The 25,644-nt window shown below is 45.4% G+C and overlaps 1 protein-coding gene across 4 annotated transcripts in view; it reads left to right on the forward strand.

The window, feature by feature from the left end:
- Positions 1 to 236: 236 nt before the first annotated feature.
- AHCY (adenosylhomocysteinase) overlaps positions 237 to 25,644 on the forward strand; it is a 33,924-nt gene continuing 8,516 nt past the window's right edge. Inside the window, exons 1-8 of one of the 4 annotated variants that reach the window (XM_067554472.1) lie at positions 444 to 884; positions 2,246 to 2,436; positions 4,491 to 4,566; positions 9,578 to 9,730; positions 17,259 to 17,371; positions 20,717 to 20,924; positions 21,823 to 21,910; positions 22,843 to 22,960. In XM_067554472.1, the coding sequence (XP_067410573.1) occupies positions 761 to 884; positions 2,246 to 2,436; positions 4,491 to 4,566; positions 9,578 to 9,730; positions 17,259 to 17,371; positions 20,717 to 20,924; positions 21,823 to 21,910; positions 22,843 to 22,960 (1,071 nt within the window). In that variant the 5' untranslated portion in view covers positions 444 to 760. Of the gene's footprint in view, positions 885 to 1,529; positions 1,593 to 2,245; positions 2,437 to 4,472; positions 4,567 to 9,577; positions 9,731 to 17,258; positions 17,372 to 20,716; positions 20,925 to 21,822; positions 21,911 to 22,842; positions 22,961 to 25,644 lie in introns of those variants that run through there. The other 3 variants (XM_067554473.1, XM_067554471.1, XM_067554470.1) reach the window with 3 other exon arrangements.

Raw genomic sequence — 25,644 nt, forward strand, 5'->3', positions numbered from 1 at the left:
ACATGTTCCCTGCCCTAAATAACTCAGTCTGAGGGCCAGCTGCAAAAAGATATTTTGGTGTGTGAAGATGGCGCTATGCACCTAGTGGGGTTTTCTAAAACACCTATACAGGATACAGGTAAATCCACCAAGGATTTTAGGCACCCAAGTCCTGTTTTTAGGTGTCATTGTGAGACACAACTCTCCTGCTCAGCTGCTGCCTAACCCTGTAAGCACCTACATTCATTTGGTCCCTCTTTTTTTTTCAGTTTTTTTTATTTCAATGGGAGTTAGGCACCAAACCTGCTTAGGCATTTTTGAAAATCCCCCTGGGTGCCTCTTTTCAGCCTTAGAGGCCTCCGTACAACTGAAAATCTCTCTCTAAGGCCTTACCCTGCTGGTTCACTCACTTGTGCACTTGCTTCATTTAGTCCCATCTCCCTGTGGGGCTCTGCTCCTGAAGTGGGGTGGAGGGGGGGGTCCAGAATGTCAGGTGGTTTGCTTTAATTTAAACAGCAATGAGAAGGGGATCACTTCACCAGACAAGTGAGGGGCCCCGATTATTCGAGCACCGCACCTGTGCAGGGGTCCAGCCTTATGGGACACTCAACTGCAGGCGCAGGGGCTTTAAATCTCCCGGGCTAAGGCACCCCTTACACGAGACAGGAGCCGCCTGCAGAGCTGCCTCCCCCGCAGTTACACAAGCGGGGCAGGCGTCTGGCCGTCCCCGTCCCGCTGCAGGCCGCGCCCACCCCCTGCCCTACATGGCAGCGGCCGCCTCATGCATATGCAACGGGAGGCGAGTCTATTTAAAGCCGCTGTTGGCGCCCTTGCCGCCTGCTGCCCCCGCCTGTGTCCTGCCGCACCGGAGCCCAGCATGTCAGACAAGCTGCCTCACAAAGTCGGTAAGTGGGGGCGCTCCCCGCGCCTCGGCCGGGCCGCATGGGGGCGGTGCGGGGGCAAGGCAAATGATGGGGTGGTTTAATCACTGTACAGCTCGGTTCAGTTCGGCTCGGCTCGGCACGGCTCCCCGCTCCCCCACCCCAGCGCCGCTTCTCTTCTCTTCTCTTCCCGGCGTGCAGAGAGCCGTGGTGCTCGCTGGGCAAAGGGCGCCTCGCTTTGCACCCCTCCCCCCCGGACCCCTTGCAGCTGCGGGGGGCCTGGCAGGTCACAACGCATCGCAGCCAGCTCCCGCCTGCTGCTGCACCGGAGCCTGGCCTGGGCTGACAGCGGCCGGACTCTGGCGCGCTTGATCCGCGTGGAAAAGCAGCAGCGCTGCGAGGCTCCACGTGCCTCCTGCGGGCCGGGCCGCGCGGCTCGTGGCGGGACTTGCAGCAGTTTTTCCTCCCCTGCCCACGCTGCCTGGGTGCCTGGCGTCCGGCCCGGGGCTGGCCCGGAAAGACTACGGTTCCCAGGATGCACCTGGCCCCTGAGCTGGCTCAGGCACATCGGAGTCAGCGTTTCTTTTTGTGTATCTTCCTGGGGAAGCTGGGGCGAGCTGCACGAGAGGGGCTGGGAGGGGGACGCGGCAGCTGGGGAGGGTAAAAGAAGCGGGGCTAGGAGGAGAATTGCCCCCAATTGACTGCATTGCATGAAATCAGCAGGAGAGGAAGGTGATTGTCTAGTAACTGGGAAGGAACTGAAGAATTGCAGCAGCTGTGCTGCCACACTGATCTGGGTCTAGTAACCGGCTTAGGCTTGATTTTATTTTATTTGTAATGGGGAAGTCCTTCGTCACAGCTGCAAGGGAAGTGCAGCTGAGCCCTTTTCAACTCATTCGGCCTCTTGCTTGAAATATTCTGCCCACGTCTTTATGTGATTAAGTGGCTGCACACCTGCTGTGTTACACACACAAATCTTTGTGATCTGAAAATAAATCTATGCCCACGGTTTTGGGCACGTAGGCTGAAATTTGAGAATGCAAGTGCCTAAAGGTAAACTTGTAAATTAAAAGGCTTGGTAATGGTGAAAATTGGGCCACTTCTAATTGACATTCAGAGATAAGGGACTTAGATGTCTAGGTTTAGGTACCTACATTTGAAAGTGTAGGTTCTAAAACTTGGCTGGAACAGCTTCATTGCATAAAGGCCTACAAAACATTATGCAAAGACTTCAGGAACTGGGTCTCCTCCTCTCTCAGCTGCTACTTCATGTCCAGTTTGATGGCTACATAGCAATTTCAGCCAATGCCAATCTGCAAGTGAGAGAGTAGATACTGTGGTTTCATGCAATTGAGCCCCAACCACCTGTCATGTCTTGATTGCAGCTGACATCAGCCTAGCAGAATGGGGTCGGAAGGCCATTGGGATTGCGGAGAATGAGATGCCAGGGCTGATGAAGATGCGGGAGATGTATGCAGCATCAAAGCCACTGAAAGGAGCTCGTATCGCAGGCTGCCTTCACATGACTGTGCAGACTGCAGTTCTGATAGATACTCTGGTGGCTCTGGGCGCTGAGGTAAAGTGGTATCTTGAGTTTCCTCTTCACTGTGCCTTTAGGTGACACTGTGACATGAATGTTGATTTTGTTTTATGTAATTACACCAGGGAATCTTGGCAAACAATTGCATTCTCTTCTGAAGAGACCACACTGCAGTTTGCAAACAGATGAGTTCATGCTTCCAAATGGAAACAGAAGATGCGTGTTTCTCCTCTAGAACCCATAAGCCCTCTGTGTGCAGCACACAGCTTCTATCTGGTCAGACTGCATCCTAATGCCAGTGCCCATTTCAGTCAGGAGGAGGTGGTGGTCATGACTTCAGTAACCCTTTCTGGCATGTGAGCAATCCTGTCCCTACCATGGGGAGTGAGGGCAAAGGCTGCTGAGGGTCCTGCAAAGGGTCCCCTGAGCCATGATACACAGCACTGATATCAGTCTGGTGGTAACACTTCAAGTGACTGCCTCCAAAGCAGATTAATCTGAATTAAAAACTAATCCATGTCACTGGAAGATCAGCAAATAAGTTACTGAAACCATTTGAGTGCAGCCCCTGGCTTTCAAACTGGATGAGAACATTTTATGGAAAGGGTAGTCCAGTGTTTACTCTGCTAGGCTGGGATTCTGGAAACCTAGGTTGAATTCCATGTTTGACTTTGAGCAAGTCACTTGATTTCTGTGTGCCTCAGTTCCCCATCTGTAAAATGGAGATAAGAGCATTTCCCCTTCCATCAGTTGGATGTGGAGTATAAATACATCATCGACTCTGACCAGCTGAGGCTATGGTAACAGGGACCAGGTAAATACTTCCAACAAAGAAGTGTTATGATTTTTCAGTTGGCAAAGGGTACACTTTCCAATGAAAGTGACCTGTAGACAATTCCTAAGAGTTTTCATCCAAGTGTTGAACATGCAAGTTGGATATACCTGGAATATTATGCTTGGGTTCTGGGCCCTCATGACCTGGAATATGTTGACAACTTGGAGTAAGTTCAGGGAAAAGCAATGAACAGGATACTGGATGAGCTGTCTTTGTGATGAGACAAAATGAGCCAAATTTTCCAAGATGCTGCCAGAATTATGCATATAAAACTGGTGTACACATACGAGCTACAGGTGTGTATCTGAGTGCTTGTTTTCCAGGGGAGATAGCTGTTATCTAGGCACAAATATGAAGATATTTAGGGTGAAACTGCAACCTTTGCATGGATTTTTCCATTGACTTTAATGGGACTATCTGTGTAAGGGCTGAAGAATTGCTTCCCTTAATGAACTAATTAATTTGAATAAGCATGCAGAAGCCCACCACTGCGCTCATTAGGGCAATAAGAATACAAGCAAACAGCCCAATCATCAATGACTTGTGTCTCTCCATTATGCTTAGCGGATTGTAGATAGGTTAGTGCTTTAAAATAAGCACACAAACACTATATTCACTCAGCTACATGGTGTTACTCTTCTACCTGCCTGAACCTAGTTATGAGATGTGTGTGAAAAGCAGTTAGGCCAACTGGAAAAACACAAAGGAGAGCTGGGTGAGTAAAATCTTAAACTCTTCTCAATCGCCCATGGCATTTCAGCTGCATTTCATACTATTCCAAGTTTCTGCATGTGCATTCTTGTGTGCTCAACTCCTTTATTGTGCATACAACATGCGCTCCTTGAAAATCTGTTCCAGATGTATCCACTTCATTTGACCCAATGTACCCAGGTATTCACTTGACCCAAACGTTTAATACCTTACCATAGCCTGCAAACCTCTATAACTTAATATGTGCAGTGGGATGTGTGTCCAGTGGAATCTCTCACACGTTGTGGGTTTTGATCAACGAAAAAAGGAACCTAAACAAAACCTACTATGATTATCCTACCCTGGGTTTTTTTTTTTAGTGGTCCTAGTTAAGTGCCTAATAACCTCTACAGATGTTCTGAATGAGGCAGGAATTTGGGCTGATTTACTCCTCCCTGCTCTCAGCCCTTCTTCATTTAACTCCTAGAACAAAGACAGCTTTCCTTTTGTCTATTATTAAGGGAATTGGCTTACCAACTAAAACTAGTCTTGGGTTATGTTTCAGGTACAATGGTCAAGCTGCAACATTTTTTCCACTCAGGACCATGCTGCTGCTGCTATTGCAAAAGCCGGTATTCCTGGTAAGTTCTCTGTGATCTCATTTGTCTCTGATGAAGTGGTTTAGGCTGCCTGTTTTAGTTAATCAAAGCATGTGCAAATCAGGCTCTAAGAATAAACTCCAGGATAGAAATAACCCTCCAAAGCGGTGTCTGTTGCAACATAGGAAGTTTAATCCAGGCTGTGTTGCGTCAGCCAGCAGTCCACATACCTTGAGAATGACTGATCCTGGAATACAAACTAAAGGATCTAGGTTAGCAGCCGCCTTTGTTCTGGTCACTAAGGCTGTCTGTACTGCCGCCTGGGAGCGAGACTCCCAGCTTGGGCAGACAGCCTGCGCTAGCTAGCTAGTGCGCAACAAATAGCAGCATGGACGCTGTGGCTCAGACAGCAGGTTGGGCTCTGAAGCAACATCCACACAGCTAGTGCTAGCTCAAGCGGAGCTACTGGGAGCCTGTCCCTCCAGGCTAGGAGACTCCCTCCCAGGTGCAGTGTAAACATACCCGAAAGCTATTTAACTGGCACAGATTATAAAAATGAAGGCTGCATGTGGTGTTCAGGGAGTGGGATGTCTTGGGCTACAGGGCATATGCTGTCCCCAAAATATTCAATGATGTGTCCTTTCAGGTTGGCTGCAATGGCAGCATTTGTGGTGTGTCAAGCTCACAGGCATGCCTGCTGTGTGTTATAGACTACCATCCCCAAAGCTGTTTAGCAGGCTAAACTCTGCTGTTTTGATGCTGCTGTAGGTTATCAGGTGATACCATAACTTTCAGTTTTGATCTATGTAAATATGTACTCTGCAGACACCTTACTTTCAGGTTTTTGAGTGGTCCCAGGTTGAAATAACTTTTCCTCTTTAGTGGAAGGGCATATGTTGGTGCACCAATCCCAGACATTTTGCATGCAGTAACTCCAGATGCAGTGGGACTTGCTTGAATCCACTGCACAAAAAGCTCCATCAGAACCTCACTAGCTTTTTATGAGTGATCATTTGTATAACAAAAAGAGGTGAGGAAGGCCAATCCCAGTTTTCTGGTTGCTTTTTGTGCCATTTGCATTTATGCCTTCTCTTGCAGATGATGTGAAAATATGGGGTTTTCTGTTATATACTTCAGGCCCTTCTGGTGTGGTTGCCATTACCTGAGTAGTTAGTGCTTTCCCAGTTTTGTTGAATTTTCCAGCTACTGCATGGTTGCCACTTGGGGCTGAAATGTGTAGGTCCCAGCAGGCCTTGGCACTGTAATACTGTAACATAGGCCTGAACCAAAGCAGGCCTGAACCATAAACACTATGTAAAGCTTAAAAATTAATCCTTACACTAAAACCCCCCCACAAAAAAAACTAAACATTATAAATAAAAATGTTCCAAACACATTAATTGTTTGTTCATGCCACCCCAGGCTCCATTATAATAATTAACTAAAATAAAAACATCCTGCCTAAACATTCTGTAATTTAACATTTATAACATATTAAAGCCCCTGCTGTGTGCTACATCCCTAAGTAAATGTTTAAAAACATCCCAAAATCTAATTGTAATAATTTACAAGCGCAGTAAAATGCCCAATGCATATAAAAAATGTAATAAAACCAAAATTTAAAATTTCTACATATACCATGTATATTCCTTTTTAATAAAATTAATGTAAATATAAAATTTGTATTAAATTAATAAATAAAATAAAAACAAATATTAATAAAATAAAATATAATAATTTTAATAAGTATAAATAAAATAAATGCAATTTAAATGTTAAAATAAAACAGCAAAAAAAAAATTGCTAAAGCAATGTTCTCGGCCTCAGAGGCAAAAAAAAAAAAAAAAAGTCTGTTTTTAAAACTTTTACAACCCAAATAACCAAAAATCTAATAACCCCAAAAATCAAAAAAGTAACACCCAAAAACAAAATATAAAACAAAAATAAAAAAATAATAAAGCTGTCACACTTACAACTTCAAATGTAACGAATAATTACATCAAACAAAAAAACTATCTAACATAGCAAAATCCATAAACCCAAATAAAAATAAATAAGTATTAAAAAAACAAAAACAAAACCGTAAACACTGGGCTCATTCTGTATACCCCCAAAAAGCATCGTGTCGCGACTGACAAAGGCCTGGCTCCAACCTCGTGCCTGAACCACTTGGCCAGTGGCTTCAGCTCAAGCAACAAAAAAACTAGTCATTATATCCCTCCTGTGGGGGTGGGTGTGTGTGTGTGTGTGTGTGTGTGTGTGTGTGTGTGTGTGAGAGAGAGAGTAAATAAAAGTGTGTTTTAGGCAATTATTTTCTTTTAAAATGTTTTTCTTTTCTGTATTCATAGTAAATGCGGCATACTGCCTTATCCCCTAAACAAAATCCTGCTGTTTATTTCAAAGTACAATAGATGTAGGTTTCAGGGATCATGCAGTTCTATGTTTAAAGCCCTGTTGGCAAATCACTCCATGCCGTCCAGTTCAGATGAGTTTTGTTACAAATTTGAAACATGGCTGAGGTGAGGCTCTGTTTCAGGCAGGGCCTGCAGCCCTGTTATGGTTTAATTTGAAAGCTGTGTGAAAGTGGGCAATTTCTTTGTGGTATCAACTCCCAAAGTTGGCTGTTTCTGCCATATTTCTTTCCGTATCTGGGTTCATTTCAACCCAGAATTGAGACATTTGAGGACATCAATCTCCTCTGACAGCAGGAACCAAATAATGGCTGGTGGAGGACCATGCAAAGTGATACTGCTGTGTTGTTGTCCACCCTAGTGCTGATGTCTCATAGGAAACCAAATGATCAGTGAGGATCGGCTGTCTGTGTGTCTTTTCCTTCTCTTATACTACCAGAGACAATGGCATAAGCCACTTGTTAAACATTCATCTACTCCTGATGCTTATTTCCTACCTGAGGATCTAATCTGCTGAGATCACAGTAGGTTCTTGTTGAAGTGACACTGGCTCACAGACAGCTGATTAAGGCTTTGCTAGGGGGGAGAATCAACAGGACATGAGCTCTTGAGGGACATGGATCCTATACTCATGCAGCTGCCTCTAGTAATAAAATGAGAAGAGAAAATGTTATATAAGCAGAATAGATTAGGTCCCGTGTTTTTTCAGAAATGTGATGAAGCAGCAGTTCTTCACACAGACTGTGAGGGTGATAAAAAGGGCAATACAGTTGATCAAACAGAGCTGCATTTTCTAGTGGCTAGAGCAGAGGGAAGTAGGATTACTGGGTTTTCTTCCCAGCTACACCAATGACTTGCAGCACTTAAGACAAGTCACTTAAGCTCCCTGTGTCTGTTTCCTACCTCTAAAGTTTCATCTTTGTAAAGTCTTTTAGATCCTCTGACTATTTTGGCACTTTCCATCAAAGCCTTCTGAAAAATGTGCTGGGGGCATTTCATCATTTGCCCTTATGATTGCTTTTGTCCCTGGGGAGAGTGATGTTTAAAGGCCAGATTTAAAACACCAAACTGAGAATGAAGGCAATTCTACACTTAAAACGCTGCATTGGAGCAGCTGCACTGCCACGGTAGTGCTTTGGTGAAGATGTTGTAAGCTAACAGGACAGAGCTCTCCCCATCACTGTACTTAATCCACCTTCTGGAGAGACCGTAGCTATGTCAGTGAAGAAGCTTTTTTGCCAACACAGTGCCGTCTACATGGGAAGTTAGGTCGGTATAATTATGTCACTCAGGAATGTGCATTTTTCACACCCCTGAGTGACATAGTTATGCCAGTATAGGTCTGTAGTGTAGACCAGAGCTAAGAATGAACAAAACAAAAGCAGTTGGACTGTCTCTCTCAAACTTTTGTGTTTTTCATAATGGCAGCATTTTTGTGTGTGACAGGGAAGTTGAAGAATGCTAGAGTTACTTGTCAGATGTCTATTGCATTCTTCTGCCAAAAATTGTAGTCTCATGGCTGTGGGTGTCAATAACTCCATGACATGAGACCATACAGTAATAGTAGCCAGATCCATTTTCTAACATTCTGGTTCCTCCCTTCGTGGAGGGATTCTCTTTCATTCCTGCTGTAATGCCTATTACCATGGAACTCCCGTGGGCCATTTGGGGTCAGGGCCCCAGCTATGATTTTTTTTTTTTATTTGCAGCAATTTAAAACTGTTTAGTTCTCTTTAATTTTCCTGCCCTTGGAAATCAGACCAGAGGCACACCAATCATATGCCAGAAAACAGGAGGCAAGATCCTGTTTTCTGGAATATGATGTCACTCGTGCCGTAGTCAGTCTCCAAGGTTGAAATGGCCTCTCCTCCCGCTCCGTCTCTGGAAGTTGAATCCCCTTGCCAGAGAATGAGTTAAGGATGGGGTGTTGGCCTTGCTGCTTGGTCTTTGCCTCTAATTTCCTCCCTTTGTGGATTCAAGTCCCTTTTTTTGGTTTTCTAGCTTGTGCTTTGCATATTGAATTTATCAGACCTCAAAGGCGTATAGATACACAGCGCCTCGTGTGGCTTTGATGAGTGCATCTGTGGAAGGTGGGATAGCAGGATGGACAGGCTGCCTGTACTGAATAATTAACAGCACTGCATGAAGTGTGCCCTGCCTCTGGACATATAAATAACAGAACTGGGTGTGCTTCTGCAATGCCTGAGGTGCCTAGTGAGTGAGGCGTGCGACCATGTGCACAAATGCCTGGGAAGGAGAGGGGGCTGTTAATGGCTCTGAAATCAGGAGAAGGTAGGGGATTATAGAGTGTCTGGGGGGCTTTATCTTTCTGTCATCTTGTTTGCTTTTGAGGGAAGTTAATGTCTGGTAAGCTCTGACCAAGGTCCATAATTTTGTGGCCCGTAACCTGAGGCAAAGCTAATTCTATCCTGGTTGCTCTAAGCGAGATCTGTTTTCAGCTGCAAACACAGAGTACTTTCTTATGATTGCCTCTGGGCTTGATTACTCCTGGCTACTAGGGCAGCTCATACCTTTTGGCTCTGGCACTGAATGCTGCTGATGTAACTGATTTATACACTCAGGTATGGACACACATGAATAAGAGACCTGACTGATTATGCCTTCTGTTTGTTGTGGTGTAGTGTTTGCTTGGAAAGGGGAGACTGACGAGGAATACTTGTGGTGCATCGAGCAGACCCTCTACTTCAAGGATGGGCAGCCCTTGAACATGATTTTAGATGACGGTGGGGACCTCACCAACCTGGTTCATACCAAATATCCACAGCTCCTGAAAGGTAACCTGTGTCTTGTGTTGTTAGATGTTGTTGTAAAGGAGAAAGACATTCACTTCTGACCCTAGGAAGACTACACAGACTATTCCAGATTCTGGCTCAGGGACCCTCTATTCAGCCACCAAGGTCTGTTCCCTTCTAGACCTCACTGCTTTTCCCTGAGCCCTTTCCTTATTATCTGACTCCCTCCCTCCCACCCCCCCGGGTTGCCAGTCTGTCAACTCCCTCCTCCCTGGGAGTAATGGTAGGTTACCTGCCTCTGCAACCTTCTAACGCTCTGCCCTTCTGCCAGGCAGTGACTGCAGACTTTCCCAGCCCCTTTCTGCTCTGAGCTTCTGGGCTTTCTGTAGTCCCCTCCTCTTCCTTCACAGGTGAGCTTCCTCCCAATAAGCTCCCTCCCTCCACCTGGCCCAATTCAGTCTCCTCAGAACCAGTGTGGGGAGTACACCCCGTGACATAACTCACTGTTCATTTTTTTTCAGAATTAACTAGCAGCTGCTGCTTGCAGTTGTGGGCTTTTTTCACCTTAATACGTTGCCTCTGCTCCCTCCATCTGGGGTCACTGAGTGAAGCTCTGACCACCATCAACTTTTCTTCAGAGAAAGCAGCTGAGATCAGTTTTCTGCAGGATGTAATGTACAGGAGATACGCTCTTATCCCATTCATGTCAGCAGTCTAAAGTACTGGCAAAATCAATAGTGATCGGGATCATGTAACTAAGAGTCAAGCTGACAGAGCAGGTCATGTTAATAAAATAGAAAAAATAGATTAACATGGGGTGGCACTAATGTGGGGGATAGCTAACAATACTTAACGAAGCTCCTCTTATAAGTGAATTTAGTGCTCATTGAAGTGTGACAGTCTGGCAGCACTGATTTGCACCAGGGAACTAGAGTGTCAGCTTCATCTCTCCAGTTATGCAAACACTGATTCTGTATCTTCAATACTCTATGCTATCAATCCACAGAGCCCCTCAGACACGTGTGCAAATGCACCTCATCCTGATCTGCAGCACCTCTGCCATTCCAGTTCTAGGCCTCTTAAAAACCTGTCTGTCGTGTCAAATGCTCTGGTGGTTGTGCGTTGTGAAAAAGCGTTCCTTTGGGGACTAATCTGAAACCATTCAATCCAGAGGTGAGACTTCTGTAGGAACCGGTTGCATCAGCTCTGCTTCTGGTAGCAGGTTAATGCTAACTAACCAAAGATTGTTCTCTGTGGAAACAATAATGGGGTTGGTCTGAGGCCATTGTACTTCTTGGGAGCATTGGACAAAACAGTGGGAGAGTTTTCCTGGAAGGGGTACTTTGAATCAGAATAGGTGCCTTGAGCTCATTTCCCACAACAGAGGCCTGCAATTATCTGCTTTGCTGCTGTAGGACGTTCAGTGGGAGCTGCATGAAATGTCCTTTTTTGCATCATGAAAACAGAGGCTTGTGATCACAAGGGCTTGTACTGCTGTTCTGAGGTCACCACGAGACAGAGCAAGGCACTCCCTGTACAGGTCATGCAACACGGACTTTTGTGCCACATCTGACGTGAAGGGCAATGACAGGATTCTTAACGTGAGTCTTTGCTTCCAGATAAATTGCTTCAAGAAGAAGCAGACCTTATATTGCAGACTTCTACCCCCTGCCAGACTTCTGTTGTGCCAGGGCTGAGAATGAGGTAGCTTTGATGCATATGGCTTCAGGGCTTAAGCCAATTGCTAACTGAAGGCATTTAGCAAGAAACTTCATCCATTGGGAGGCCCTTTGATTATGGGATTTCTTGCACCTGTCTCTGAATCACCTGGCACTGGCTGCAGTATTGGAGTAGATGAGCCAATGATCTGGTCTGGCCTGACAGATACTATGATCTGTTATGTAAGCAGCTTCTTTCCTCAATGGAGAGATCAGTGCCAGCCTCCAAGGATGAAATGAGGGAGTTAGTGGCGGAACTGAAGTGTCAGAGGCCAGTCATGACTACTTCACCTTCACCTCCGCAGCAAGATGAGGAAGAGTTAGCTGAAAGAACTACAGAGGTGGTGCCATGCCTCCATGCAAACAAATGCAGTTCTGACCTGGGGAAGAGAATGAATCGGGCAGAGAACAAAAGCCCAAACGTAAATAAGTCTGGGTGACTTGGAGAAATGTAAGGGCCAAAAGTGCAACTGGATTTATGGAAGAAACCTTGATGTGATCTCTTTGTAGGGAGCTCTTGTTGTTATGGGGATAATTCCCTGCCATTCATCAGCAGAGCACTTCTGCCTCCTGCAGCTGGATCCTACAGTGTGTGCGCGTTATCAGCTTCTGAGGAAGAGAAGGGACATGTGACATGCCCCCTTTGGCACTGCTATTTGCTAGGACCTACCTCTTCCTGGGAAGGGGGAAGGAGCGAGTATTTAACAAAGATATCCATTATCCAAAGTGATGGTCACTGATGTTAAATGGATCAGTAAATGAGCAGCTGGAAGTGGCTGCTTCTGGTTAGGGCAGAGCTCTTCCTAGTACTGGAAGACTTGAACTGAATTTAAAGAGAGGGTTGTCCTTTCCTGGCTTTAATTAAAAGCAATTGCAGCAAAGCAATCCCAGCATGAAACACTCAGTTCAGAGCAGGTGGGCTGGGATCACTGGAGAGGAGACTTTATTGCTCATCAGTAACACGTTTTCAGTAGGCTTAGTGTTGCAAAATTTGCTGTCAAAGACAAATAGACATTCCCAGAGAATCTCCCTTCAGGTACTTTGCCTATACTAAACAGTGGTGCAGTTAGAGGACAGCATGGCCTTCAAGCCACCAGTTTAATGTTAACCTAAACAATTTAATCTACTCTTAAAACAGAATGAATAAAAACAGGAGAATAAAACCTATCCAGTAACTGAATGCAAATGAGAAGGAATAAATTTCATGAAGCAATTCAAAGGAGGAGGGAGGAAGGCATTGTGACTCCGTGGAGGGCTGGGTTGCTGTTCAGAAAGGGGTGAGACAGTCAGATCATTCATTAATGATGTATACCCTGGTGAAGAAATATACAAAGGGGGAAACAGTCAAGCCCTTCCGTTCTTGAGTGCTTAGTAAAGTATTTTTTAATTGAGTTCAAATTGCATTTTTATGACAATGTTGTGGGGCAAATCTATGGTCCTTTTTATGTTTGGTCACTTGGGTAAGAGCTCATTTAACCATAGGAGAGGTGGGCAGTAAGTGTTAGTCTTAATGCAGAGCTTCCATGTAGTTTAGCTCAGGTGTAAATATGATGCCATCTGGAGAAGGGTCAGATCTCTGTTGGGAGAAAGGAGCCTATTGAGTCATGTAATAGAGGTACTTGGCATGTTAAGAATTGTGTAGGAAGTTACAGATGCCTAGGAAACTTGTGAACGTTGGAAATGCCAGCCTGGCAAGCTTGTTACAAGATATTACCTGTAAGTCTGCTGCAGCTGCTCTTTGGGCCGTAGAATGTACTAATAGAGAGGGAGACAACATATATCCAGAGGCCACATTAGTATAGAGAACACAGTGATGGGTACGTTGATTAAAATGTGTAGTAATTAATACACTGGGTCTAAATCATCCTGCAAAAAAGGGGAAAGGTCACACCTGAACTTGGAGAGCAAACTTAGAAACAGCTTTCTGTAGGAAACTGGCTAAAGCTGCAGTATTTAGGGCTGTGCACAGATTTACATCCTTTGGCATCAGTCCTAGCCCTTCTGTACAACTGTGTAAATGTGTCTACAAAGCTCAGCCGCTAGGTGGCTCTCCATCCATCTCCTTTTCAGGCTGAATCAGATGCTTCAACTTCTTGACACCACAATTAAATCACAGTGACCTCTGGGAACATGAAAGAATAAGGGTACAGAAAGAAGCCAGGACTCCGAGTGCTTTGCTAGTCAGAGACCAGAAATGCTAGGATTAAGGTGTAAGGACACCATAACTGGCCTTGATGCCACTGTAGATATATGAAGCGAGATGACCTCATTCAGGTTAGATGTAATTTGGCCAGAAGTCCACAAAAATAGTGGAAGTTACTCATTTCACTTCCGTCATATCTGTAGAGTGCGTGGAAGTAGCTTTAGGAAGGTCTAGTTTGATGTAAAGGGATCTAACATGCCCATCTCTGAATTTGGCCCTGGAGTCTAAGGCCTCCTTTGCATACACAGTTAAACTTAAATCATTTTCCAAACTGGTTAACAAAACTGGTGTGAACCTCCTGATTTTGGTTGGGTTTAAAGCAATTCCTGATCTGCTTAAACTTAACAGAAATAAGTCTGGATTAAACCAAGATAAGTGTTTATGCAGCCCTTTACACTTGTTCAATTAAATTAGGGGTTCTCAAACTGGGGGCCGTGATCCTTCATGGGGTCATGAGGTTTTATGTGGGGGTCACAATCTGTCAGCCCCAGCGCATGCTGTAAAGATGGCATAGCATGGGAGGGCCATCACAGCCTGAAATATTTTCAAAAGGTGTTCCAGCAAAAAAAAGTTTGAACTAAATTGATTTAAAATAGCACTTGAAGTTAAACTGGTAAAACTTTCTTATGTGGGTGAACCCTAAACTGGGGTGAATTTACTTTATTCTCATCTCCTCAGCACGTAACTGACATTAATGTAGACTTGTTTGGACTCCCCTGTGAGATTGGCCCTTTCTCACTGGGGAAAATATTGAAGCCCATCTCTGCATCGTGAATTCTTTGTTGCTCATTTCCTTCCATAACTTTCCTTGTCACTTTTGCTTACCAAATCTGCGTTTAAACAGGAGATCCGCTCCCCCATTTCCATGTTTTCTTTCATGTGATCTTCCAGTGAAGTCATGATAGGATGAGTCATTGCATTAACGTCTCCAACCTCATAAATGCAAGATCACATCCCCGGAGGTACTCGGGTGTGAAAGCTCTTATTCCATTATACATGAAAGTGGGATCCTGAACCATTTGCCAGACTCTCCAGCTTTTCTACACAAACATTTGGGTTTTTTGGCATTAACCCTCCAAAGAGCAAAGACCCTCTGCCAACGATCCCTAGAGGGCAGGATTGCACTTCCCATTGCTGCATCTGCTGATCTGTGTGTCAGACTAAGGTTCAGGCAGGGCTGCCTCCTGTCTTGAGTTATGTGAATCTCTCCTGATTGCAGTGAGGGGGAAATCTGCAGTGCATTATGATTTTACGCAATTTCAGTTTCAATTGAGGCAGAAACCTGGGCTGTGAAAAATTGGATTTGTTGGCAAAATTTTCCACTTCATAAGTATTCCTGTGGGAATTCTGTGCCAAAAAATTAAAAATTATGCACACAGTATTTTAAAATTCTGCATATTTTGTCAAAATAACATTATACCAAAATAACGGAAACGGGTGTGATTATAATTTATTTCAAAATTATCGTCAGCAACTATGTCTATAACAATACAGATACAAAATAAAATTCCTCCAGGAGTACAGAATTAGAGACCCCTACTACAGCCCAGTTCCTGTTTCTCTACCCACCTCTTATCACTAATATCTGAGCACAGTCCCATGGCAGACGAACATGTGGTGTTTGCTGCTCTAGGGATCAATTTGAGATCGGTGTGTTGAAATTTAATCCCTGTGGGTTAAGTGAATCCAGATTTCTGTCCCAGAGTGACCTCTAGCCAGAAAAACATGTCCTATTCTTCAGCCTTTCAAAATAACTCAGTCTGACTCCAGGCTTCAGACCCTCAAGAATCCTGTTCTTTAAATGGTTTCTGTAAATGCGGCATGGCTTGACGTGCAGGTGGTGGGTGAGATTGTGGGAGCAGCCTCTCTGTGCTTGCTAGCTGAGCTTCAGAGAACACCTGTCTGAAATCCCCCCAATTTAGCTCCAGTTAGCACAGATCACTGAATGCAGGGCTGCCATCTGGTAATTCAGGGTTCATCTTGATGGAATCATGGCTTGCCAACTCTATTTCTTTGTTACAGGTCACCTAGGGAATTTGTCTTTGGGGCTTGAGGTACCAGTTGTCCTGTAGCTTTAGTTTTTGGTCCCCTTCTTTATGGAAAACTTGAAGGAGCAAAATAAATCTTTCTTATTGTCCCATAGTACTTTTGAATCGGGTGGGCCTGTCGACAGTGCCACTTATGTCTTGACTCAGTTTATTGGCCACTTGGTGGCCAGAACGAATGGTCGTTCGGGTGGTGGTCTGGGACTCCTGAGACCTGGGTTCAGTTCCCTGTTATGCCACAGACTTCTTGTGTGACCTTGGCCAAGTCACTTAGTCTCTCTGGTCTTTGGTTCCTGATCTGTCAGCTGGGGATCATAGCATTTCTACCTCACATGGGTGTTGTGAGGATAAATACATTAAAGCCTGTGAGTTGCTCGGATACCAAGGTGGTAGTGTAGAAGTACTTCAGTGACATATTGCCTGTCTGTTAGTTGCACCATTGAAGTCTTTAAAGAAACAAACAAACAAACAAAAAATTGTGAGGGTGCAGAGAAACAGCCTCTCTGTGCGTGTCGTGCTTGCTGTCTTCATGGACTGGGGCTGGCTGACTGCCTTCCGTCCTGGTGGCAAATACACTTGACATTTTTTACTGAAACTCTTTTTGATACCTTATAAATGAAACTTGGCAAAAAGATTTCAAAATGTTTTAAACAGGCAAATGAAAGGTGGTGTGGTTGGTTTGTTTCTTTTTTTGTAAACTTGTATGTTAGTAGAAAAGGCATTTTCTTTCGGGGGAGGAAAAGGTTTCAATGGAAAATTTTCCACCAGCTTCTAGTTAACTTGCTCCTCCTGATAGTTCATGTAAGCGTTAGCCCTTTTTCACAAGGTAGGGCTGTCCAGTGTGTGAAATCATTTTATTTTCCCCTAAAACTCCCCCTGTGCTGTTTTAGTTGGGTCCTGTTCACTTCTTTGCTTTCTGTCTTCAAGTGTGCAGTGTTGCTGTGATATGTTAAACAGCTGTCATGTTCCAACCCAGGGGTGGTTCCATTTCAGTGGTGGATAAAGGGATTCATGCATGTGGGGCTTGTAAAGTGCTGTGGGATGAATACTTTGAAACCTATATTGTGCTATGGGAAGCCTGGTCTGGTGGCTGAAGCACAGACCTGGGAGGCTGGAGAACTGGATTCTATTCTTGGCTCTGCAAGGTTCCCCTTGAAGCTTGTGGTAAGTCATTTAATTGCTGTGTGCCTCAGTTTCCACATCTGTAAACGGGATAATACCTCAGAGGGAGGTTGAGACTGAAGTCGTTAATGCTTCTGCAGCTCCTTGAGATCCCTGGCAGGCTTGGCAAAGCTATTTTGGGGGCATTTGGGGAGCTGGGACTTTCTCAAGCTATTTTCTTGGTAACTTCTTTATCTGCTAAAAATGCTGGTGTCCTCTGAAGACCATATTTAATTTGTTTACATTGGGAGAGGAACAGGTAAACACATGGATGTAAACCTGGAGTTTTAAAGATCCAAACAGTCCCATATGAGGGGGTTCTTGTCTCCTTTCCCTCCCCACCCGCAGAATTCTTCTATAGCAGGCTGCTCTGGGACATCCCACAATATCTGGACATTTCAGTTTGCAACATGGCTCCTTGATCCTTCTGGTCTCCCCTGCAGGAATTAAAGGCATCTCGGAGGAGACGACCACCGGGGTTCACAATCTATATAAGATGAAAGCCAAAGGGAGTCTGAAAGTACCAGCCATCAACGTCAACGATTCTGTCACCAAGGTAACACAGCCAGCACTCTACAACTGCCCACGGTTCTGTTGATACTCAGTCTGCTAGTGCCATGTGAGGGTGCAGAGAAACAGCCTCTCTGTGTGCGTGCCGTGCTTGCTGTTGTCATGGACTGGGGCTGGCTGACTGCCTTGGGTGCGGTGAGGATGTGGAGGGGCCCGGGACATGTCTGTGTTAATGCAGTGTGGCATCTTAATGGGCCTTTCCATGTTTTTGTAATGGCAGAAAAATTGTGGAGCAGAATAAAGTGCCAGTGCCTTGTTTGTGTCCAAGAACCTGCATCAACCTTATTGATTTGTATTTCAGCAGCACACGAAGCTCCCATCTGAGATCAGGGCTCCATTTTCCTAGTTCCTGTGCAAACACATAGTGAGAGATCGTCCTAGCTCTGCAGAGCTTACAATTATCTGCCAATTATCTGCCATAATGCAGATATTGTGGGATGTCCCAGATTGGCAATTGGCAATACCTGCATTATGGTGTGATTTGTGTATCATTCATGTTCACCCTTGCAGTGTAGCTGTGTATTGTCTGTTGCAGAGTGTGCTGTTTAAGGTGGTTTTGGAATACTCATGGCATACTGAACATTATTGTTATGGTGGCACGTTTCCTGCAATGTCATACATGTACTGATATGAAACCCTGCTATATCATATCCCCAAATGTGTCTCTCACATGGCTTGAGTAGATGCAGACAAACAAAAAACTGAGGTTCCACCCCACGCCCTGCAGTGGCATGCATACAGGAGCAATGGACTGGCCTAAGCACCTTTGAGCACTTTGGCTCAAGTGGAAGAAATCATGCCCATTTCTGGACATGGCCAATCACCTGACCCCAGGGGGTGTTGAGGAAACTCGTTAAAAGCAGAGACATCATTGTCTTGTGGCTATCCCTTGGAATCCATCTTCTAAGCATTGCCAAAGGCTGAGAATCTACCCACAGGGGTGGAGGGCCTGGTTGCTAGAGGCATCGCTGCCAGCCTGTGTGGTAAGCTGACATCAGATAAACTACTGAAATATTAATCTTAGTTTAGGATATGAGTTATCTTTTAGTTAATTGTGACCAACTCCTTGATGCATTATTAATCTCTTGATTTATATTACTCTGATTTATATTCACTTAAAACCTTGCTGTAGTCAATAAACTTCTTTGTTTGTTTTATCTAAAACTGCATGTGGATTGAGCGTGCATAGAAACCTCACTTAGAGTGACATTGCTGGTGTATATCAATTTATTTGATAAATGGATGGATAAGTGTAAATGAGCTTGCAGGGTGCAGTGTACTGCATCGATCCCTGCAAGATGGCAGTTTCTGGGGTTGCATCTGGGACTGGGGGTGTTTGCTGAGTGTCTATCCCATGAGCGGTTGGCCAGAAGCACTCCTTCACTAGGTCAGGAACCGATTACTCGCAGGAGGCTGGGCGTGTGCTGACCCAGGAGTGGGTGGTTCACATAGCAAAGCGGGGTAAGTTGGGGCCCAGGAGTAAGAAATTGGGGTGACACGGCAACACACCAGTCCAGATTGCAGGGAGGGGGAACCTCACACACACCTCTTATACATAACCATTATTAACGATAATGTTCTGAGCAGGAAGATCTTCTGGCCGTAAGATACGGACAATCCTTAACTTCCACTTAGTATTATTTTTGTCTGGAATAAAATGGAGACTTGGCATTTGCCTTTCAGAGCAATGTTCCTCTGTTGTAGTGAGTACCTGGTAGTGTCTGCCACATCTACGGTTTCGAGACAGTTTCCATGCTAACACTTTATGCTTCTTTAGATTTACCTCTTGATTTTATTTTGCTAACAGCTACTTATTCTATGCACCCAAATACACAACCTCAAGTCTGTTCCCTGTGGTTTATAATACCTATAAACTAAATGATGTGATCATGATTCGTACATTGAAGGTGATTTGTGATCTAAGGTGACAGAAGGCACAGTAATAATGAAGTATTTGGGACACAGTATTTGATCCGCTAGGGGATGCGCGCACACAAAGGGGCCAAGCTAGAGATATGCATTCAGCTTTAAAGGCTGCATCTTTTGGGTTCTTCTAGCCGAGCAACCTTACCCACTGAGCGAACGACATGCATTCTGGTTCCTTGATGGTGTTGGGGAGGGCAAACTTGGAGATTGGAACTTTTTTGTTGCTCATGGACTCTGTTTTCTTGTTTGTGAATTCATCATTCATGACTTGTAAAGCAAAACAAAACTTCAGCAGCCAGAGTCTTTCCTGGCGTCCTCTAATTTCTTAAACTGAAACCCGTTTGGTTTTTTTAGGGCCTTTTGAGTTTCCCATCTCTCCTGACAAAACACGGGGCTAGAGGATGTGGAGAAAAAGGTTAAGAGAGGGAAAGACATTTCAGCAAGAAATGCCCCTGTTAATCTCAGGAAGAGAAACATGTGAAAGGCCATTATATTTGACTTTTCTGTTTTTAAGCGGAGTTTTGAATTAAGGGTTGGGTTGCTTATAGCTGAGATCTCTCTCTGTCACTGATTTGTTAGGCAGGAGTGAGAGGTGGGTTTCCTAAGATAAATGAAATCCAGGGTTCCTTGCTTTGAATGAACAGTACCTTGGAGCAGTTTTACTCTACTGCTTGTCCGTGGCTGAGTATCCACATTGCAGATGGTGCAAGAGCAGGACTGGAATGTGCTTTGGGATTTGGTGACTTAGAATCCTGGAGTTGTGCAGGCAGGCAGTTGGCTGCTTGTCACTTCTAGAGCACGCATGTATTCACTAAAGATGCTGTTTCAAAGATAACAGAGCTATAAGTATCTGCATGCACACTGACTGTCCAGCTGTCTTGTTACAGCTGTCTGTTCAGTGTCCAAGTATGACATTTGGAACAGTCAATAAGCTGTAGCAATAACTTTTGAAGTGGAATCTTAGTGAACAAGGTCTCCCTGCTGTGTACGTATGGGAAATGCCTCCTGCTGCCTATGCCTCTGTATGCAACAGGCTCCCATGCTTTATTCTGTTGCTGGTTACTTTTAGTAACCCCAGGGAAGCTGTTTTTAGGAGCCCAAGAACTAGCCAACAGGTGCAATACACACATAAAATGCCTCTTATTAGAGCACTCCTGGATGAGGAGTGTTCTGACAGCAGGTTTCTGCTCTAGCCATCTGGGCAGGGTTCAAAAGCTGGTGAAAGGAATGGACCCAAAATCATATTCAGTTAGCGACCTGTCTTGCGCTGACGTGGTAAAGGCATTTAGCCGACTGCCAGCCTCATGGTATTTTGTAAGTTTATCTAAGTTCTCTGTAAATTGGAAGTCTGTGTGTCTCTTAGTGATTGCTTCAGCTATTCTGAAACTGCTGCTTTCTTCTCCAGAGTAAATTCGATAATCTTTATGGTTGCCGAGAGTCCCTTATCGATGGCATTAAACGTGCCACAGATGTCATGATTGCTGGGAAAGTGGCCGTTGTGGCAGGTTACGGTGATGTCGGCAAAGGTTGTGCTCAAGCCTTGAAAAGCTTTGGAGCCAGGGTCATCATCACAGAAATAGATCCAATCAACGCCCTGCAGGCAGCCATGGAAGGTGAGCAGCTGAGGATTGTTGGGGTAGGGGAAACGGACCTTTTTGTATCTATTGATGTGTTTTGTAGTTTGCTGTAGAGCTCTACGTGATGTTTGGCCAATAGTCACTAGGATGAATATCCCTACTTCTCTCTCTTCGATAGAGACGACGACTCCAGTGTGCTGGTGCCCATAATGGACTGTTCCCTTGATTGTAGGGAGACGAATGATTAATGGCTTAAACTACAATCTCCTGTTGGGATGCTTGATGTTATCCTCTCCAAATAGCTCCCTGGGATTTGAGGTTGCACCTTAGTTCAGACCTTTGGGATAGGTGTTCCCTGTTTCATGCTGCTCTAGCCTGGTTTCAGAACAGGTATTGAGCTGGTTCCTTCTGCTCAGACAGCTCTAACCTCCGTCCTGGGTTAAGACTTCACGGGACTCTCCATGTGCATCTATCAAGCGTTCACTTCCATTGTGCTCTGGGCTGTGTAATGAATGACTTCCTTTGTGAAGCCCCGCTCAATAGCATAACAAAGAGGCAAACCAGACTCAGTGGTCCCTGTGCCCCTGCTGTTTTGTGGGTGCCCCATGCAGACAGACTGTTACACATGCAATTACCACGCACAAGTCCATGCACACACAGGGCTTTGTGCTCTCACAAACAAGAAGCCTGCACATTTTGCAAAGGCATATTCCTTTGTGAATGTGGCCCAGTGAGTCCAAATGAGGAATTACATCCATAATTGCATCGCACAGACATTCAGAACGAAAGAGTAACAGGTGGGGGACTATTGCCTCTTGTGTGGGAGTTCCTGGTTAGTATCCAGACTGAGTCTCTTACCATCATGTGCCAGCATTGGCTGGGAGAGAAGGCTGTTGCCAGGGCAGAGAGTGACTTTTTTTCTCTTGACCTTCAGGTTATGAGGTTACGACCATGGAGGAGGCTTGCAAAGAAGGGAACATATTTGTCACCACCACTGGATGCACTGATATCGTGCAGGGCAGGTACTGTCCATCCCCTGGCTGCATGCAGACTAGCCAATGTTCAGATATTGACATGACTGCTCAGCGGCATGGGGAATTAATGCACTGGCCTTTCAGCTCTGCAGGGCTGGGTTATGTTAACAGGCGGTTAGGATTTTGGTCTTCAGGGCACATTTTTATAAATACTCACCATTTCTTTGGGGCCCCACGGCACAAGGAAAGAGGCGGTGCTGTGGTCCAGGGAAAGGGGTGTTGGCAGAGCCATAGGCTAGACTGGAATGGAATAGCAGGGCCTGCTGTGTGTTGGGGGTGAGGGGCACTGGCAGAGTTGTTGTGGGTGCATCCAGGGCTAGAGTAACAAGAGGGGCGTGCAAGTCAAGACTTCTGGCATGCAGGCAGAGCTGGACGAGGAAACTGGCTCAGAGCCTCTGGCCTACGTCTGGCTCTTTCTCCCCTCAGTCCCGCTTTAGTAAAAATAATTTTGCCCCCAGCATTAGGAGAACTCTCCTTGATTATGCTGAAGGTTTGAGATTCAAACGTGTTGCTATAATGATGGCCCTGGGGGAACTTCCTGTCTGTCACAGGATCTTGCAGTGGCTCTCAGGAGAGAGATTCCATTTGTGAACTAACGGGCAAGAATGAAACAAGCTCGTCGTGCCTAGAAAAGAGCCCACTTGCCCCTCACCTCAGACCCCAGCTTGCTGTCCTTCCGTCCCGAGCAGTGCCATTGCCCTCTAGCTGCTCTTGTGTCTGTCAGTTTGGACATGGTAAGGTGAAATTGAGATGGCAGTGAGGTGACATCCCCACCCAAGCCTCTTTCAAGATTCCACTCTCGGGCCCCCCCAAGATGCAGTCAGTCTGTCTTCTCAGGATTCTCCCTTTCTTGCTGCACTGCTAGCTAGCCAAGGGCGGAGTGGAACATCGCTGACTGATGCCCTGGTTTCTCGTTGCAGACACTTTGAGCAGATGAAGGACGATGCCATCGTGTGTAACATCGGCCACTTTGACGTGGAAGTTGATGCGAAATGGCTGAATGATAATGCGGTGGAGACGGTGAATGTTAAGCCCCAGGTGAGTCAGCCCTGAGCAGGTCTTTCTATGCGGGAGAGGCAGCTAGTCAGAACCTGTGTCTGCCCCTTACACAAGAGGACTGATTCCCCTCAGACACTTTCCTTCCCATAACTGGAGACTCCCAGCCTTCCTCCTGGCTGTTGGAGATGTGAATGGATTCTCCTTTTTTCTGTATCTGATCAATTAGCAGAAGAAACGATGCCCAGCTGTATTGCACGGCATTTGGAACGATGAGTACCCATTAGTCTGGGCCATCTTTGGCTAGAAAGCCATGGTTTGGCTTGTTCTCTGTATTGTGACCACCCTGGGAAAGGGAGCCGCAGAATTTTCAGTGGTGCTAGTGGAGGCAGTTAATGGGATAAAGACCGTTAGTTCCGGGAGGCAGCTTTGATAATGTCAAGAGGAGGTGAGGTTGGACAGGTGTTTGTCTGCAGTGCCATCGTGGAGCATTGTCTCTGGCTACCGGCCTGGCTCAATTCTAGAAAGGCTGGACTGTTAGGAGACTAGGATGAATGGCATTTAACCTTCCTCTGGACACCACTGGAAGAGCCCTAGAGGCCTCTGAGGCTGCTTTGAGGCTAAGCTAATAGTTAGCTTGGCAAGATTGGCTGCTGGGATCCAGCCAGCTTCAGCCAGGTCAACCTGCCCAACTGATGGGAGGGGCCTGAGTCATAAGGGGAGCATCTCTTCTGATCTTTCAGAGGGCCCTCTCCAGAGCAAGCAGCCAGGGTTCAGCGCTCGGCAGACGCCAGCCCCTTGTGGTTGGACTCTGTTCTGGCTGAGCTCAGTGCTAAGAGGAGGCAGGAAAAGGCTCTATTCAGAAGTTACTGATAGATGATGAGAGTGAATTGGCAAAATCAAAGGCTAAAAGGAATGTGACATCAGTGCACGCAAGGGTGAAGTCTCTAGATAGACTGGAACCTACTGGGGCTCTCTTTGCCAACAGCCAAATATGAAAATGCATAGTCTTTCCCAAGGCTCTGGGATCAAAGAGAGTGAGGCTTAGGCATTCTCTCAGTCACGGCCAACTGGTCTCCTCAGTGTTTTTCCTCTTCTATCCAGATCAGTGAGGAAAATTCAGCAAGAGAAAGTGTCAGTGATTCTAGAAGCCCCACATTGGCCCCAGTGCTCTGGCTCTGCACGTGATTGAGCTGTCTTTGACCCCTCCATATCTCCTTCCTGAGATAGAACATCAGAGTCATATGCTGTCTGTGTTGCATCCCTGCAGTGTCTAAGTGCCCCGGGAGAGCACTCTGATCTGGGCAGACTCTGGCTGACAGCCTGGAGATTGATCAGAGCAACTAAGGATGAAAGGCTGTTCCACAAAAGTAACTGAAACCTTTTCAGTGTCAAGAAAGAAAACCAGAGGGATTAGGAGGGAAATCTGACTTAATATCTCAAACTCAGTCCCAGTTCAGGGCAACATAAGACATCAAGCAGAGATTTGCAAAAATCCCTCAAATTGTCTGCAGGCTAACTGAAAGCTAGCTCCTAGAAAGCATTTTTCAGCTGTTTCCTAAGAGTAAACTAACTCCAGGAGAATTCCTCTCCTCCAAATGTCAAGAGATTCCCAAGGGCAACAGCACTGAATAATTTCCAGGAAATACATGAAACAGCTCCCTAGCATTTAAATGTGGTCCTGGATGCAATTAACCATACCACTATTTGTATCATGCACTCTTACTCTTCGGTTTCCCTGTTCTTATCTAGCAAAGTAACATTTTTAGTAGCCATCTCTTCTGCATGCAGTGTGTCTGGCAGTGCGGCATTGTTAATGGGATACCAAGGCTGTCCCAACATCTTTATGCCAGGATTAACACCACGGTTCCATGTGCTGTGAGAGGGTTCTCCCTTCATTCTGCACCAAACCTAAACCTTCCCAGGAAAATCTCTGGTAACCATGGCATGTCCTTGGTATAGCCAAGACCTACCTGGCAAGAATCTGGGCATTTAGAAAGTCTCTACAGCTTTATACCACCTAAAAAATAAAAGGTTTCTAAAAGCATTGATTTAGGTGGCTAAAGTACAATATAAAAGAGGAGTAGAACATGTATGAGCAAAATGCTACAGGAAAGGTAAAAAACCCTTGAGTAAAGGCATTATCTATGTCTTGGACCAAGATCACTTCAGTCCAAGGTAGCAACTGGGCCAACTACTCGCCTGTATGCTTAGACTCTGCCTGGCAAATGAGCCTCAGGGTACAACCTGTAAATATTCAAGGCCCACCTCTTTGGTTTCATGGTTGTAAAATCCTGATTTAGGAGTTGAGCCTGTACAAGAGAGACATTTGACACCCAGGGAAGAGAAGTGTCTCATCTTGCTACTTTGACTCACCTATTAATTGGAGAGCTATGAACCCTGCTGCACTCTGTTATTCATGGGAAGCTGCTCTTGGTGTATTCCCAGTGGGTTGCTTTCCTCGAGGCTGGTGATTGACATGACTGGTCCTGCCACCTCAGCTGCAGAGCAGAAGGAAAACCCAATGGTAGGAATGGTGAACTTGGACACTCAGAGGAGAGAAACTGTCATATATCTGATCTAGTTTCAGATGGAGAAAAGTTCCAGAGGGGTAGCTGTGTTAGTCTGTATACAGCAAAAACAACGAGAGTCCCGTAGCACTTTAAAGACTAACAAATTTAATTTCTGCAGGCATAAGCTTTCGATGGAGGAAAGCAATTTAAAAG

Source organism: Emydura macquarii, unplaced genomic scaffold, assembly GCF_026122565.2.
Source record: "Emydura macquarii macquarii isolate MOO-44397 ecotype Brisbane River unplaced genomic scaffold, CSIRO-AGI_Emac_v2 contig_1483, whole genome shotgun sequence".
NCBI lineage: Eukaryota > Metazoa > Chordata > Testudines > Chelidae > Emydura > Emydura macquarii.